General features: G+C 29.4%; 1 protein-coding gene across 1 annotated transcript; it reads left to right on the forward strand.

Moving 5' to 3' along the window:
* The first annotated feature begins 1,404 nt into the window (after positions 1 to 1,404).
* LOC130948986 (putative disease resistance protein At4g11170) lies at positions 1,405 to 18,022 on the forward strand. The gene is given in 7 exon segments (XM_057877832.1): positions 1,405 to 1,865; positions 4,023 to 5,076; positions 12,576 to 12,875; positions 15,213 to 15,746; positions 15,748 to 16,786; positions 16,876 to 17,359; positions 17,458 to 18,022. Coding segments are annotated over 7 exon segments (4,437 nt in total).
* Positions 18,023 to 18,276: the final 254 nt, after the last annotated feature.

Below are 18,276 nucleotides of genomic sequence, written 5' to 3' on the forward strand. Positions count from 1 at the left end.
GACAGGAAGAAGCATGGAATCTGCGTTGGTAAAAGGGAAAGAATGAAAAGAGAGAGGTAGAAGAGGCGGTGTTGCACGGCACAGAGCTCAGCCGCTGCTGGGTTGCACTGAGGTTTCTCGCTGGGGTTGGGCTTTGCACAGAGACCAAGGGTAACGTACAGGGGATTTAGGAGAAATAGAGAAAGAGGGAAGAAAAAGAGAAGAGAGGGAAGAGAGAGGGGGGTAGGCGATGGTGGTTGTCGGTGGTGATGGCGGTGGTGTCGGACGGAGGACTGAAGCGGCGAGATTCTCGGATTAATCGAGAGAATGGAGGTCACGCCGTTTTGAAGGAGGGAATTCGTTATTCTGATTCTATACCTGACGGTAATCCTAATTTGTTTCAAATTTCAAATTAAAAAGAAATCAAAATTAATTAATTACCCATAATTTAATTTTAATTTCAATTAAACTCCATTGTATGTATTGTACAATAAGAATATTGTCTTTCTATACTTTTCCATATAAGATTTACACGATATCATTCGCTAGGTCGTCGTTAATTCTAGCCAATTATTTTTAGTTAATATTAATTAATTTTTAAAATTTTAAATTTTAAATAAATTAAACATTAATTTTTTATATTTTTTAATCTAATTTCTAATTTTTTTATAAAAGAATTTTTTCACAATTTTTTATATATTATATTTTTTTGTAAATCATTTTTTAAAATTTTTATTAATTATCTTTAACATAAACATATTTAATTAGTATCTAATAAAATATATTAAATATTATATATACTGTTAATTAATATTTTAAATTATTACTTATTGACAAAAATTATTAATAAAATAATAAAAAAATAATAATTTATTTATAAATTTTAAAAAACTAATTTAGTTAATAAAATCTTTAAAAAATAAATTTAAAAAATGACTTATCCCACTAATTTCACTATTTATCCAAAATCCAAAATAATATATATAACTTGCAACCTTCTATATCCTTTACTCTTTTTTAACCGCGTATATAAATAGTATGAAATTTAGATTTTTTAAATTTTAGATGATAAAGTGATTTCTTATCATTGCATATTTTTTTATATTTTTTTTAGTTTCACATATAAAATAAATAGTGATAGATCATATTTTATCTTTTTATAAAGTAAATTCAAAATTTAGAAAATTCAAATCTAATAGCACGAGGTTGAGATGTTGGCCCTTTACATAAAAATAATTTTAAATAATTTAATATATTTCATTAAATTATTATTTAATAATTTTTAATTTTAAATTTTATATAAAAATATGTGCACACGACTACACGAGTCTTCACCCCTATAATCTTGTATATAAATAGCATCAGGTTGAGGTGTTTGGCCCTTTACTTCTGCAACAGCAATAAGAAGTAGCTAGTTGAAAAGAGATGTGTTCATCGACAAAAGAGTACGATGTTTTTCTTAGTTTCAGAGGTGCGGACACACGTAACAACTTCACCATCCATCTCTTCAACGCTCTGAAAAACAAATCAATCAAGACGTACATGGACTGTCTTATTGATAGAGGAGAAGATGTTTGGCCTTCACTTGAGAGAGCGATCGAGGACTCACACGTGTCAATCGTGGTTTTCTCTAAAGACTATGCTTCTTCGAAGTGGTGTTTGCAAGAACTGGTGAAGATTCTGCAGTGCAGAAAAGATGTTGGTCAGGTTGTTATACCTGTTTTTTATGGAACAGATCCGTCACAGATAAGGGGTCAGACTGGGAGCTTCGAGCAATCATTTGCGAAACATGTACGAGGTCTGGGAGACAATGACATCAAAGTCAAAAAATGGAGAGACGCTCTCACTGAAGCTGCCCAAATTTCTGGATGGGACTCCCGAAATCTGTGAGAATTCTACTATTTTTCCTCGCAATAATTTAAACCTTTTTCTTTTACCATATTCATTATTTATTCAACAATATAAGTCAACAACACTATATCTGGTTCAAATAGATTTTGTTTTTTTAAATAGCAATGATAATGCTAATGCTAAAGCTAAAGGGTCAAGCACAATTTATTATATTTTGGTAGCAGGTTTAAAAATGTTAGCTAAAGTATAGTATTGAGTACAGTTGTTGCCTTGTTGGATAGTATGTGTTAAACTATTAATTAAAAGTGCTGACCAACATAAATTAAAATTGCTGAAATTTGAAGTTTTTTTTTTCAAATAGAGTAAATTAGTAATTTTGTATTCAGTTAGAATATTGACAAAAATGGGACTCATTTTTATTAATGACAAAAATATTTTTAAAATATTTTAAAATGTAACAAAAATATCTAATATTAAATATATATTTTCAAAAAATATTTTATAAATTAAATTTTGATGTTATTTTTGTAAATATCATTAAAAAAGATAATTTTATATTTAAAATTTGATGATTTTATGTTAATTATATTTTTTATGATTTTTTTATTGATGACTAAAAATAGTTTTAAAAAAATTTAGAGGTGGAATTTTTATCCTTTTTATATGTACTTTTTAAATTTAAATATTTTTACAAAATTTTAAATTAAATATATAAATAATTTGTTAAATATAAAATTTATTTGTTACTTATAAAAGATAATATCTTTTATTATTTTTATCACATTTTAAACTATTTTAAAGATATTTTTATCGTTTTCAAAAGTGAACGTCATTTTTGTAAACGTTTTCAAAATTGAGTATGATTTTAGTAGTTTGCCTTTTTAAATATATATATAATACAAAAATATTAAATATTATTTCTCAATTTCGCATGCTGTATATATTCTACCCCAATTTTAATAGTTTCGAGAATTGGAACAAACTGACCCATTCAATTAGGTTAATTAGAAATTAATCATGTGATTGGCTTGGTTTAAGTAAAAATCAATTAGCAACGAACCGGTTAAAGAATTAAAAAATGGCTAATCGATCGATTTGGAATAATCTTTAGCGGTTAACTAGACTAAAATAAAAAATAACTCTTTTTTAAAAAATATATAATTTATATGAAAATATTATTTTATTATATAAAATTCAACTGTAGTTGAACTTCGTTAAATTTTTAAATTTCTAATTCTTCTGATTCAATGACCAGTTGAGTTTTCGAAACTAGAAAATTTGAGGAAATTTTTTTTATTGAATATATTGACCGTCAAATTGAGAAATAATAAGCCAATTGATAAATAGTTGTATTTTTGTATAAAATGGTAAATATGTAATTTTTTGTTTATTTAAAAATCCAATATTCCTCCCTTATTTTTTTATAATTAGATTTTATAATTGTTTTTTATTATTCTTCCTGAAAATATAAACACATACAAATGATTTTAATATTACTAATATATATTTTAATTTAAATTTTGATGTACTCACATTTATTAACATCTATTTTTCATGATTATTTATGCATGTAATTTATAAAAAATAATTATTTTTATTGACATAATATTATCTAATTAAATATATGTATAAAATTATGTTAAAATTAAATTCTATGTATTTATTTTATTTTGCTCATTAATTTTGATGGCATATACATACGTAAAATATGCGTTAATTCATACAAGTTGAAAAACCTTTGATCCTTCTCCAAAATTTTATAAACTTTTATAAAATTATATTAGAGATACATTAAAATTAATTATTAATATAAAATATATATTAAAATATAAAATATATATTAAAAATAAATTAAATAATATATAAATATATAACGATTAATTTTAGTATACACATAATATTTTTTATCTTTATAATATATATTGCAATTTAATATTAAATGTAGACTAGTAGAGATTAAAAACCAATAAAAAATGAAAAACGTAAGTATATAATACCAACAGAAATTTTTAGTAAACTTTTAGGATCTATAATTTAAAATAAATAAAATAATTTTTAAAAAAATTATTGAAATTGGCGAAAAAACATTAGTTATCTAGTATTACTCTAATGTTTATTCCGCAAATAAATGAACAACTCGTTAGTTCTTAATTTTTCCTTCTCTTTCTTGTTTCATCATTTATGCATGCCAGGGATGAGTCTCAACTCACAGAGAATATTGTGAATGATGTATTGCAAAAGCGATGTCTGCGGAGACCCATTGAGCTAAATGGCCTTGTTGGAACCGACGAAATCTGTAAAAATGTAGAAATTTTAATGAAAAGATACAAAGTCATTGGGATTTGGGGCATGCCTGGAATTGGCAAGACAACCATAGCTAATGTGTTGTTTGCCAAACTCTTTCCCCAATTTGACAAGGTTTGCTATGTAGATAATGTAAAAGAATATTCACATGATAGGCTTATCTCTAAGCTATTAAAAGAAGAAATTTGCATACCGAATGTTGTTGGATTCCAATATGGTCTAAAAAGGCTTGGTAACAAAAAGGTTTTCATAGTACTTGATGACGTGGATAGTTTGGATCAAGTAAAATATTTCTGCAGAGAATACCGAGACCTAAATGAAGATAGTAGACTCATCATAACAACAAGAGATAAGCATATTCTTAATGATGAAGTGGATTGGATCCACGAGGTAAAAAAATGGAACGACCCACAATCACTACAACTCTTTTGCTTAAAAGCCTTCAATGAGATTCACCCTCGAGAGGGTTATGAGGTTCTATCTGCTAGCATGGTAGAGTATGCTGGCGGCGTTCCATTAGCTTTGAGGGTTTTGGGTTCGAGTCTTCGATCGAAACGAGTTGACTTTTGGAAAGGTACTCTGGAGAAACTGAAGAGGTATCCTGATAAGGCTATTCAAGACTTCTACAAAATGAGCTATGATGGATTAGATGAAGAAGAGAAAAAGATATTTCTTGAAATTGCATTTTTTCACAAAGGAGAAGAAAAGGATAGTGTCACAAGCATACTCATGGCCTGTGGGCTTGAAGCAAGGTGTGGAATGGTGGTCCTTCGAGATAAAGCTTTCATATCTATTTCATATAATAATACAATAGAAATCCATGACTTGTTGCAAGAAATTGCGTTTGAAATAGTGCGTCGAGAAAGTAGTGAAGATCCTACAAGACGTAGCCGATTGATGAGGGACACTGAAGAAATTTGTACTATCCTCAAAGATAACAAGGTAAGATTCTTCTCTCATATATCAAAATTCTTTAAATAAAAAGTGATACCTACTAAGAAAGTTAAAAATGTTTTTTTTTTTATATTACTTTTGGTATAGTTATTAGAATAGGTATAAACTAGTCAATTCCACAGAAAAACTAATAAATTTTTTGGTTTTTCACAGTATTTCCAACCCGAGAGGTCAAGGAAACTAGTAAATTGATCTAGTAATTTGTCGAAGTGTCAAATAAGACAAAAAAATTTACTCAATTAACGAAATAAAATCAGTTAAAAATTGGCTAGACAATATACAAATTGTTGTTGCATTTATTATGTAGTAATAAATAATAAATAAATAATATAGCACTTTAATTTGATATTTTAAAAATATCATCTTGAATTAATAATTTGATGTCAATAAAAATATATCATGATATTTTTGGTGTAGTTTTGTTAGGAAAAATCAATTTTTTAACCAACAATTATCAACTAAAATAGTGGATGAACATAAATCGAAGGAAAAAAAATTTAAGAAAAAAAAAGATAAATGTTGATTAATTGTTGGCAAAAAAAATGCTGTACATCTATTTTTGTATACATCTTTTATACACATCTCTAGTAAATTTGTTTTATAATAATAATAATAGAGGAGTGTTAGGAGGCTAATAATTTTTGTATTTTATAATTACTAGTGTATGGACCCGTGCTTAGCACGGAAAAATTTATAAAAGTAAAAAAAAATTATATGCTTCGATATTTAAAATAAAAATACAAAATAATTATTATTTTAAGAAATTTATAAAATTATTATCAAAATCAAAGTTTAACTTAAAAAAAGTGAGTAATAATTATTGTATATTTTTTAAGGTAAAATAATTATACACTGATATAGAATTTAAAATAAAATTAAAATATTTACATTAGAATACTATTTTTTCAAAGACTTCTCTATAAACAATATTGATGGTTAAATTTGCAGACATTTCTACATGATTCATAAGTAAAATTTTTAAACCTTTCTTACTCTTAACTCTTGAACGTGCCACATATAGTTGTTCATGTGTAAAAACTGGTTTGGGCAAGTACAATCCAATATGAGATAAAGTTTGTCCCTAAGTCTTATTAATTGTCATGGCAAACGATACTATTATGGGAAACTGTCTTTATTAGAATCTAACTGGGACGGTTTCATTTGTTAGTACCATATTTATTCTTGGAATCAAAGCAATATGACCAATATTGTTACCCGTTAAGACTTCACATTCTATGACATGATTTCCAAGCTTCCTAACGTGTAGCCTTGTACCATTACAAAGACCACTGGATTGGTTAATATTCCTCAGTAACATCACCGGAACACTAACCTTGAGTATTAAATTATGTGGAGGCAAACCAGAGCAATTTATGCTATTTAGTAATTCAGGACCATAGAAATCTAGTTGACTCTCCATATTTCCTTATTCCATATAAATGGAATCTGAACTAAGATATAATTTTTTCCTACAGGAATGATAGCCATCAGATGGTTGTTGACTTCTTCAACGATGTCTAGCGTGGGAGCCAATATAGTTCTTGCTTTGAAAAAATCTTTTGAGGACATGTTTTCCAAAATAATTGGATAAGAAAAATGAACCAACTCATCAAACGCCTGGTCCGAAGAAGGAATAACAATATCTCTTGAAAGACATATCTCAGATTCACCATCCATATTGTCACCTATTAGACCATCACCACCTTTCAATAACCACTCACCAAATTGCTCTGTCTCATCTTGATCTGAAGTAGTCGTCCCTAAAGAGACTCTCATGTTTTTTGTTAGTTTGAGCACCTGACAAAACTTCCAAAGGTAAGATGAATTCACAGCTGAATGAACCATATCTTGTCTCGATCCTCATGGAATGACAGGAAGAATTTGTCTAAAGTCTCCACTTAGTACAACCACTTTTCCTCCAAAGCGCAAATCTTTGCTATATGTTGGAGAACACCTCATGATATCAACCAAGCATTTATCAAGCGTTTCATAGCAGTACCTACTAACCATTGGAGCCTCATCCCAAATTATAAGTTTGGCTTTCAACAGCAACATTGCTTGAGGGGAACCAGGTTTGATGTTACATACAAAATTCACAGTTATATTCAGCAGTATTTTGAACATTGAGTGTGCCGTTCTTCCATTGGAAAGAAGTAAAGATGCAATACCAGTCAAAGCAACGTTTAACACTATATCACCCCTTGAGCGAATCTCAGCAGACATAAGGTTTCAGAGAAATGTTTTTTCAGTACCCCCAAGACCATACACAAAGAAAAAATCTCCTTCATCACAATACACAGCTATAACAATTTTATCGAATGCATATCTCTGCTCAGGTGTTGCGATGGCTAATATGTCTAAGGCATTTTTCTTTAAATCATCACTGTTAAAGTTTATCTCTTCCCTAATAACCCTTTCGGTTAACAAACTATCAACTTCAGTTGTTAAAGGCATAGAAGGATAGTCTTTCAAGGTTTTACCATAGGAATATAAGATCTTGTCTATATCCATTATGCACAATTGCTTAATCTCATCATCTGACATTATTAACTCTGCATATTATACGATACTGTAAAAATTCAATCAAACTAAAAATGATCAATAAGAAAGAACTTTTATCATTGTAATTAATAAAAATTCACCCCTCATGTCCATCACGGCTCTCTGTCGATACAAAATATCATCTGAGAGTTCATGTCAACATCTATTCCAGACATGTTCTGGTCTTGAGATATTGTTGGATGTTAATAGAATGACAAATAACCTCCTAACATATGATCCTGAAGCCCATGAGATTGCTTCCTTAATTGCATCAATGAATTCTTTGTCATCCTACAAGAGTCCAAGGACAAATCACGCATCTCTATACGTAGCATAAATTGTTCCTCCTACTGTTTATATATCTCAAAAACTCATACATCCTCTTTGAGAATTCAAGAGAAGTTGTTGGTAATATTCTTCGGTATTTGCTGCAAAAAACTTGGTTAAAATCCCACTTTTAAATTGTTAAATGGATTAAGCTACGCTATTTTAATTATTATGTAGTTACACATTCGCATAAGAATAATTTTCCTAAAAAATATAGAAAAATAAAAAATTGTATAATCTACAGATTATAACTGTTGAAAGTTATTTGAACATTTATTTTCTAGTGTAGATAAATCGAATAAAATGGACGTGGGGTACAGGCTGTACATTGGAGTGTGCTAGAATTGTAATAAATCTATGTTATATAAATGATTTTCGATGAAGTATATTTTTTGTTAAATATTGGTGTATGAATCATTTGACAATCATTAATTATACGTACTATTTGTTAACACGGACAGTAGAGTTCTTGTCAATGAGGGATCCGTTCGTAGAGTTAAAGATTTAGATCTTATCTCTGATGTAGAAGGTCTTGCATAATTAGGAGAAGTATTTTTCTGTCCAATTCCATGCGAGGCACAATGTACACCATACATAGATAGTTGCCTTCCTATGAATGAGTAATGAGAAATAATAGAAAATTTTTGTCAATAAACTGATATAAATTAAATTTAGATAAATATGAGTCAATTACAGTGAGAAAAATGTCACATTTATCTTTACTGGATTGTAAACTGAGAATATTAGATGAGGTACCAGTTTCTCCACACACTGTTCTTTGACTTGTAGTAATATGATGCACATTTTTATATACGTCAAAATTTGTATTATTGTTGTTCTTCGACATTGTTAAGTCAAAAAAAATAAATGAAACACAAATAATAATTATGCAATTAACTAATCTCGTATTTGATTTTATACCATTTTAGTAGTATACTTTGGTAGTTAAAATTTTTTTGTATTAGTTTAGTTTTATTGAATTATTTTTCAAATTATTAAACTAAATCAATGAGTATCTATATCATATTATTTAAAATATACTAAGTCATGACTTAAAAATAAATACAATTCAATTTAAATAATAAATAAAACTCTAAATTTAAATATAATTTTAAAATTTTAATTTATTTAATTCGAGTTAAATAGATCTACACAAAAGCATCAAATTTTATATTTTTCTAATTAGTATAGAGTTTTATGTATTAATTTAGATTAAATAGTATATTATTTTAAATTATGACAGAGTATATCTTAAATAATATTAAATAATTAATTAACCTAAATAGTACATGAAGATTTGAGACTTTTTTATTTATATACGCATGAGAAAAACATTATTTTTTATAATGCGAATGGCTCAAAAGTGTTTCTAAATTGCGTATGGCCATTTCATGTGAAGCATCAACAAAATAAAATTAGCCTCCATTTTAAGAGAGGTGAACACAAAATGGATGAGAAGGTACTGTGCGCGTCAGAAAACCCATTCCAAGGGAGGCAGTCACAAAATAGAGCAAGTCATGTATACCAACCACGAAATGGAATAATCCATTTAGGTAGCGTTTGGTTACTGAGACACAGACACTGAGACATAGACACAGTGGTACACGGTGACACATGTCTGCTGTTTGGTTTGGTGAGACACAGATTTTTGAAGGACACGGGAGGACACGGATGGACACGGAGACACTAAATTTGTGTACCTCCAATTTGGTGAGACACTGAGACACAACTTGTGAGACACTAATTTTTTACTCTTTTACCCTTATTGAGTTTTTAAAATTTGTCTTCTTATCTTCCCAAATCTTTTTTTTCTCTTTCTCTTTTAGATTCTACAACTAAATTTACTTTTCTATTTTTTTCAAAAAAAAATTTGTACATTTAATTTTTTTATTTATTTAAATTTTGATTAATCTTTGATAAATTCTGAACTTTAATTTTCTATTTTTTTTCAAGAACAATTATATATTTAATATTTAAATGATAATTTAAGATGGTATTAGAAGAAATAAAAAATTATTAGAAGAAATAAAAATTTAATGGTGATGGCATGTATTGTTTGGGATAATAGGTGTATTGTAATAGTGGTAAAACTTGTGGTTGAATGAAGGGTAATTTAGTCTTTTTTAAATATATGTGTCTTATTTCTTATTTTTGCCAAACACAATACATAGACACAAATATTTTATGTCCATGTCTTTAATGTCTGTGTCTCTGTGTCTATGTCTCATCAAATACATCAACCAAACGGAGCTGAACACGAAATGGGCCACTCCTTATCTCTCTCCCTCTCCAATTTTTTCGAATCCTCCTCGTACACATAATCAAAATACCGATGGACAAAGGCTAAGAGAGAAATAAAATTATTGGTTGATTACTGACAAAAAAAATTGGTTTTCGATTTTTATTTTCAAGTGTGCCTGTGCGTACATATGAAAGTTTAAATTTAAAGATGGATAAAATATTATTTTAGTTCCTACTATTTAAATTAACTCTTAATTTTATTTCTAGTGTTGTATTATTTTTTTATTTTAGTCCTTTTGTTAAAATAATTTTTTAAAATATTTTTTATTATAATTTTTCTTTAATCAAGTGGTCTAATTCATCCAAAATTTAGTTTAAAAAGTAAAATTCATTTTGTACTTAAGTTATAAATGCTATTTATCTTTATATATTTTGAACAAAAAAATTTATATGTCTCATATTTTAAAATATAAAAATTATTTTTGTATTTTTAATAAATAAATTTTATTTATTTTTAAATTAAAAAGTTAGAAATTTGTTTATTATTTTCTCTAAAAATTATGTGATGACTCTAAATGCCAATAATAAGCATTCTCTTTAAGCACTCTCAATAATAATAATAATAATAATAATAATAATAATAATAATAATAATAATAATAATAATAATAATAATAATAATAATTATTATTATTATTATTATTATTATTATTATTATTATTATTATTTACTAAAGGATGTGTTGATCGCAGCAAGTCATTTATCTCTTTCACTTTACATCTGTTCTATAAGCATTCTCCTTTTATGATTCTCAATCAATTGTTTCATGCATTTGACCTTCAGCCTCTCTGCTATTGCTTTAACTATAATAGTTTCTTCTTCTATCTCAGCACGCTCTCTCTCAGTCTGACACTGCGGTGGCTGCAGACTCGTGATTTGGGGAGTTATGGTTCTTTTCTCAATTTCAAAATTTCACATCAATTTCAGGGAGGAAAGTAGAGGAGTGTGAGAGTGGGACTGGATTACGGGCTTAAGCCGTTGGGGATTTATGTTTTTTTTTTAAAGTCAAAACGACACCGTTTGGAGGAGTTATTAACAAAAAATCCTTTAAAAAAACCAATCAATTCTAACGGTCGATTAATCACATATTCGACCGATTTTGTAATCAATTTTTTTGTCAGACGATTTATTCATAACATCTTTTAAGCCATTTTTAAATTTTATAAAATTATTTATAATAATTACAAAAAGTGCTCATAATAAAAATTTTAAAATTTTATAAAAATATTTTATTTAAAATTGTTAGTAAAATCTTAGTTGTACTCCGTTTTAAAATAAATAATTATAATGATATTAATATTTTATATAACAATCCATACAAAAAAAATTCAAATTTCATACCATTTTTTTTGTTCATTTTTAATAGCTCATAAATACAAAAAAAATATTGTACAAAAATTAATTTATTTTTGTATTAATTTTTATATAAAATACCAATATTATTATAATTATTCAGAAGTTGCATATAATTTGAATCTTATGAAATCAATTTACTACGTATTTGTCTAAATCGAATTTATTCAATTCAATTTATATAGAAATGCAAATTCAATTTATTTAATTTAATTTATTTTTGTATGTGGTATGATTTGATTGAAAGAGCAACAATTTATACTGCTTCATAAATTCTTCTATAATTTTATCTAGTATCAATAAAATTCCACTATCACTGGTTTTAAAAAAATTAAAATCTAAAACGATGGTTAAAAATAAATAAAGAGGATAGATTTAATTCTTTTATAATTATATGCGTTTTTTTTTCTGATTTGCGTTTTTATCACAATCCACAAGTTCTATGTTTTATAAATTAACGTTAATTCATATATAGTATATAAATAAATTTAATTAGAATAAATAACAATTTATTTATTTTATTTTAGACTTTATAAATGAAAAGACTAATTCACTAATATAACAAATTATAATTAATGTAGTATAATTAATTAAGTAATATAAATTATAATAAATTATATTAATTATATTAATATTTAAATATCTAATCAAATCAATTAGTTAATATAATTAAGTCAGTGCAATAAATTGTATTGAATAAGTCAAAACAATTAAATTAAGAAATACTCTCCGAAACATGCCACCTCAACTTCATCATTAAGTGCAGACATCCGATTTTTATATAATAGAATAGATTAATTGACAATCAATAGTATTTTTAATAGTGTGAAATTACATCCAATAATGAGAGATCACTTACTTTTTTTTTTATGGTTAAATGCTGATCACAAAACACAAAAATTACTAATCCCTAGACTTTCTCTAAAATATTAACCAATGTTATGCTATTATTATTCTGCTTTGTAGGGTACAGATGCAATTGAAGGCATAATGTTAGATTTGTCACAAATTGAAGAAATGCAGTTGCGTGCTGATGCTTTTAGAAGGATGAATAATTTAAGATTTCTTAAATTATATAAGCCCTCAGATCAATGTGCTGGTAAAATTAGTCTTCCTGAAGACCTTGACTCACTTTCTGACAAACTAGTTTACCTTGAGTGGTATGGATACCCTTTGGACTCTCTTCCACTAAACTTTTGTGCTAAGTTCCTTGTTGAGATTCGTATGTCGCATAGCAATGTCAAACAACTATGGCAGGGGATTCAGGTAGATATAGATTTCTAGACAATGTTAATTTCCGTACTGAAACTAGTGTCCATTAAGATATCTTTTAAATTTAATGATAAGAGAAAACAGGTAAGCTAAGTGATGAGAAATAATGGTCACGCTCCAAACTAAATTATGATTGGCGTTTAAAAAGATAGTTTTTTTAGCAAGTTTAATAGATTTAAATATGAGAAAAATAAAAAAGTTATAAATATTCTTAATAAATTTACAGTTTTAAAATAAATAATTATATATTTTTAATAAAAGATAAAATAAATAAATATAAATAGATTATGTCTCTGACATATAGAGCATATAATATTTAGGAATTCGACAAAGAGTAGATATTCATCACATATCGTTAAGTCTCACATAGTTAAGTATTTATTTTTAAAAAATATTTTTAAAAAAATAGGGTGAGTTTTGCAATTCAGTGACTAAATAATATATCTATAATCGATATGAGACTATATAAATATTATTATCAAAGTATTTTTAATTAGAAAATAATAGTTTATAATAATAAGTGAATCAATAATGAAGTTCTCATACAGAAATCAAATAAAAAATCTATACATGGATAACTCCACCTCTATGATTAGTCATTTTCTCTTGTGTGTCCTAACAGAATAACATATCTAATATGTGGCCTACACGTTAGACTAGTAATACTCCTGCTAGCTGGAGTTTGAATCAGATGCATTTAAATTAACATCATAACTGTGTTAACTACGGATTTTTAATACGAGCCTTCCAAACCAATTCAAAACATATAGCTTCAAGTACAATAAAATCTTTCAAATATATAAGGTATCGAATCAAATCAAATCAAATAATACTTTCTCATGAAAAGTTTTTTTAATTATAAGAACATATTTCACAATTTTAAAATAAGTAAATGTCAACAAATACTTCAATACTTCAAAAAGTATATATTCGAGTAAAATCAAATATTCTAAAATAATATAAAACTTTATTAAACATATATATAGTCTCATATAAAATTTTGAAGGTATAAACATCATAAAAATAATTATCAACTATAATAAATTAATTATTTTAATCAAATCAAAGTTCTTCAACAATATTTTTATAAATATAATTAAAAATTCAAAAAAGGATAAACCAAAAGGTTAACGGTTATAAATGTAAAGTCTACTCACAACTTAGTCTTAAGGGACCGAAGACACTAAACCCAAAACGCCAAATTTAAAGTAAGGAGACTTGAAGTAGAATAAAATGAATGAGTGTAGAATTTAGACTGGGACAAAGACAAGGTGGAGATGGCAAATAGTTCGGGATAGTGATATAAACGGTTCAATTCTAGCGACACCAACAACTCCGACAGTAAAGACGATGGCTTGGTTAGATACCCAAATGACGACAGTGAGCCCCAATGACAACAACAATGGCAACAATAACATTAGTGGTAGCGGACGGTTCCTCCTCTTTTATGTTTCTCTCTCCGTCACACACTTCTTTCTCTTCTCTCCTATCTTCTCTTCTTTCTTTTTATTTCTTGGTTCTTCTTCCTATTTTTCTTTTTTTTTTCTTTTCTTTTTTGAGGGTGAGTGAGAATAAAAGTGTGTGCGCCGGGTTGAGAGTTAGTGAATGGTGAGGTGAGTAAAAAATATTGGTGCGTGGTTAGGGTTAGAGAAAAAAAAAATCTAAAAATAGACCCACCATCTTACTTATTTATTTTTTACTTATATTTTGGTTATTACAGAAATATATATAGTTTATAATGTGATTTAAGAGTGATATATAAGAAAAAAAAAGCGTGTGTATAAGACTTTATCTTTCTGGGTATTTTTGTTTCAATAAAATAGAGTAAAACACATTTTTAATGCATTATCTAAGATCAACTATAACTACTTAGTTCTAGTTTTATTATTTTTTTAAAAAATATAAATTAAATTGAGTAGTTGCAGTGGTTTAAAATCATATTAAAAATACAATATCACTATTCATCATATGCTAAATTTTTGACATTCGTATAAAAATAACAGTTATTATTAATTATGTATTCAAATTATTTTTAAATAAAAAGAAGAGAATACCGTTAGTTATTAAAAAATACCAACACTAAAATACCAGTTTTAAAAGTTATGGGTAGCAAAATTGTTAAAATATTTTAGGAGTTTTTATAAATAAATGTGATTTTTTCAGACGTACAAATAACATTATAAATAAAATATATCTTTTATGGTGTCTAAATTTTACTCATAAAATTTAACTATAAATTATTTTTAGGCAAATTAAACACAATTTTATAGGTACTAAAAAAAATTCTCCTAAATAAAATATGTATGCTTACTTTTGAATTGTTTGTTACAGGAAGTTAGCAACCTGGAGAGAATTGACTTAAGTGAATGCAAGCAGTTAATAAAGCTTCCAGATTTGTCTAAGGCAAAAAGACTGAGATGGGTGAACCTCTCCGGCTGTGAGAGTTTGTGTGCTCTTCATTCATCAGTTTTATCCTCCGACACACTTATAACTTTGATACTAGACAGGTGCATAAATTTACAATATGTTAAGGGCGATAAGCACTTAAAATCTCTAGAGAATATTAGCGTCAATGGTTGCTCAAGTCTGGAGGAATTCGCAGTGTCATCTGATTTGATTGAAAGCTTGGATCTAAGCAACACAAGAATTGAAATGCTAGACACATCAATTGGCCGTCTATGCAAACTTGGAAGCCTCAATCTAGAAGGTTCTCCCGTTAAGCATCTCCCGACCGAGCTATGCTTGACATCGCTTAAGGTCCTAAAGCTCTCGTATGATGGCCTAGTAATCGACAAGCAACAACTTCATGTTCTCTTTGATGGCTTACGTTCTCTACAGATATTGCATCTCAAGGAATGTAGTAATCTATCTCACTGAATTCCCTGACAACATTGGCATCTTGTCAAAATTACAGGAACTAATACTTGATGGAAGCTCTGTGCAGTGCTTGCCTCCGAGCATTAAGCATCTTCAAAGGCTGGAAATTCTGTCCTTGAAGAGTTGCAAGAAGCTCCGGAGTTTGCCAGAGCTTCCACCACTAATCCATGAGTTCTGTGCTGATGACTGCGCCATATTGAAGTCGGTGTCAAACTTGAAGACCTTTTCTAGGAAGATGGTGGGAAAGACGAAACACATTTCGTTCAAGAATAGCTTGAAATTGGAGGAAGAGTCGTTGCAGTCTGTTATGAAAAGCCTCCATTTAACAATGATTAAAGCTGTGGCTAACAATGTGGTAGTGAGAAAACACCGCGGAGGCTATAATTATAACAGTATGGAGGTTTGTTTACCAGGAAGCAGAGTTCCAAGAGAGTTCTTCGCATACAAAAAATCAGAGTCTTCATCCATTATCATTACCGAACTTCCTGACTCTGAATGGTTAGGCTTCATTTACTGTGTTGTTCTTTCGCCATCCGAAGGAATAAGGAAGGAAGGCGCTAAGCTTCGATGTCAATGCCAGTTGGTAGGAGGCCAAAAGGGTACATGGTTGAACAAAGCCGTCAGTGAATTGAACTCGGATCATGTTTATGTATGGTATGATCCACTTCATTGCGACAACATTCTTAGATTCCATCCACCAAAGGTTCGCTTTGAGTTTAGTGTTACAACTGATGAAGGGGAAGTGGATGGATCAATCCATATTAAAGAGTGCGGTGTACTCCTCATAAGTTTTTCCGTTGTGGAAAGTGTTTTACAAGAATTGGAGCTGCATTTGCCTGTTGATTTGGTTGAGGAAGAAAATGTGCTGGCCCCTGAGGAGAAGCCAATTGCATGTTATTCTTCTCAACTAGATACGCCTTCAGAAGATAATCAAAATAAATCCATGGATCTTGACAAATCTAAAGGATTACTGCAAGAAAGAAAAAATGCGCTCGTGCAACGAACTGAATGCACCTTACCTTCAAACAGTTAGTTTCATTTAAGCCCTATATTTGAAACTCCATTTTATTTTGTTTTTTTTTATCAACTAGTCTTGTGTTTGTATTTTCTATGGCAGTGAAAGATGTAGCCAAACAGGCAGAAGGTGAAGGCGACTCTGCAATGGCTGCTCAGTTGTTAGAAAACTTGGAAGGACCGTTATTGGATGATCATGTCCTAAATTTAGACGATCATTCCCTAATGAAAGGCCATGGAGGTCCTGCACTTTTCCGTTGGCTTCAAGATCAAGCGCTTCGTTCGGCGAGCGTTGCAAGATACGCGGAGCAGGTGTTCCAAGCTGCCTCAAGAAGCATTGCTGAGAAAGATGAAGAATTAAGACTTGCGAGAGATGAGGCGGTCAGGAAGCAAGAAAGTTTGAAAATAATGGAGGATAGACTCCAGGATCTAAACTACCAGCTGGCTTCTTGGAGAAGAAAATATGAAGAAGCTCAAGAGAAATGGCGTATAAGGGAAAGTGCGTTGGAGACAGAGGTGGCAATGTTGGTTGCCTCGTTTCAAAATAGTAGGTTGCAGGTTCAAATTCCGTATCCTGACATTAGGAGGTAATAATTGTTTTATTTTCTCAAATTGGTTGTTTGAGCCAATTTGATTTTTGATACTTTAAAATGCTTAACTAAGATCTATACTTTAAATTTGATAGGAACGAGCAGATGTTCAGCGATAAGACCAGCTCTGTTTGGGCAGTTAATCAGCATGGCCGCTTCTTTCCAGCTGCTTCTTGGGCACGACCTGAGACGGGCTTCTTCAAAGTGAACTGCGACGGCAGTGTTTTTGAAGATGAGCATAAGGCGGGCTTTGGGTGCGTGCTCAGAGATAGCTCTGGAAGGTGGGTCCGAGGCTGCTGTGGCAAGGTGGCTGTAACTAGTGGGTTGAGATTGGAGCTTTGGAGCTTATGGAGAGGTCTTCTCCTGGCTTTGGAAGCTGGCATCGAGTTCCTTGTGTGTGAAACGGACTCCATGGAAGCCTTCTCTCTGGTTTCAGGTTGGAGGATTCCCAGTGACCATGTGGAGAAGGATCTGGTTATGCGCTTCATTGAGTTGAAGAGACTGCAGGGCTGGACTGTGCGTTTTGGGCTGATAAGGAGAGATGCCAATTCGGTGGCTGATTGGCTTGCTAAGGAAGGGGCTCATGGCGAGGCTGCCTCTACTGTGTGGTTGCACCCACCAGGCCCGCTTCAGCTGCTCCTGCAAAAGGACCTTGCTTAGTCCCCTCTTCCTTGCTCTTTTCTTGTTTCTCCCTTTTTGTTTCTTCTCCTTCTCTTTTTCTCCAAAAATAAAAATAAAAACTATAAAAAAAACAACATATTTTAAATATAATAATAATTAATCTCTACATACAAGTAATTTTACTTTAGAGTCTTACAAGTCCTCTAATTGATGTTATGCTCAAACGTGTCTGTTATGCACGTATGTTTCACGCGCTTCTAACAGATTTTAACTCAATCAACGCGCGAATATAT

Source organism: Arachis stenosperma, chromosome 9, assembly GCF_014773155.1.
Source record: "Arachis stenosperma cultivar V10309 chromosome 9, arast.V10309.gnm1.PFL2, whole genome shotgun sequence".
Taxonomy (NCBI): Eukaryota; Viridiplantae; Streptophyta; class Magnoliopsida; order Fabales; family Fabaceae; genus Arachis; species Arachis stenosperma.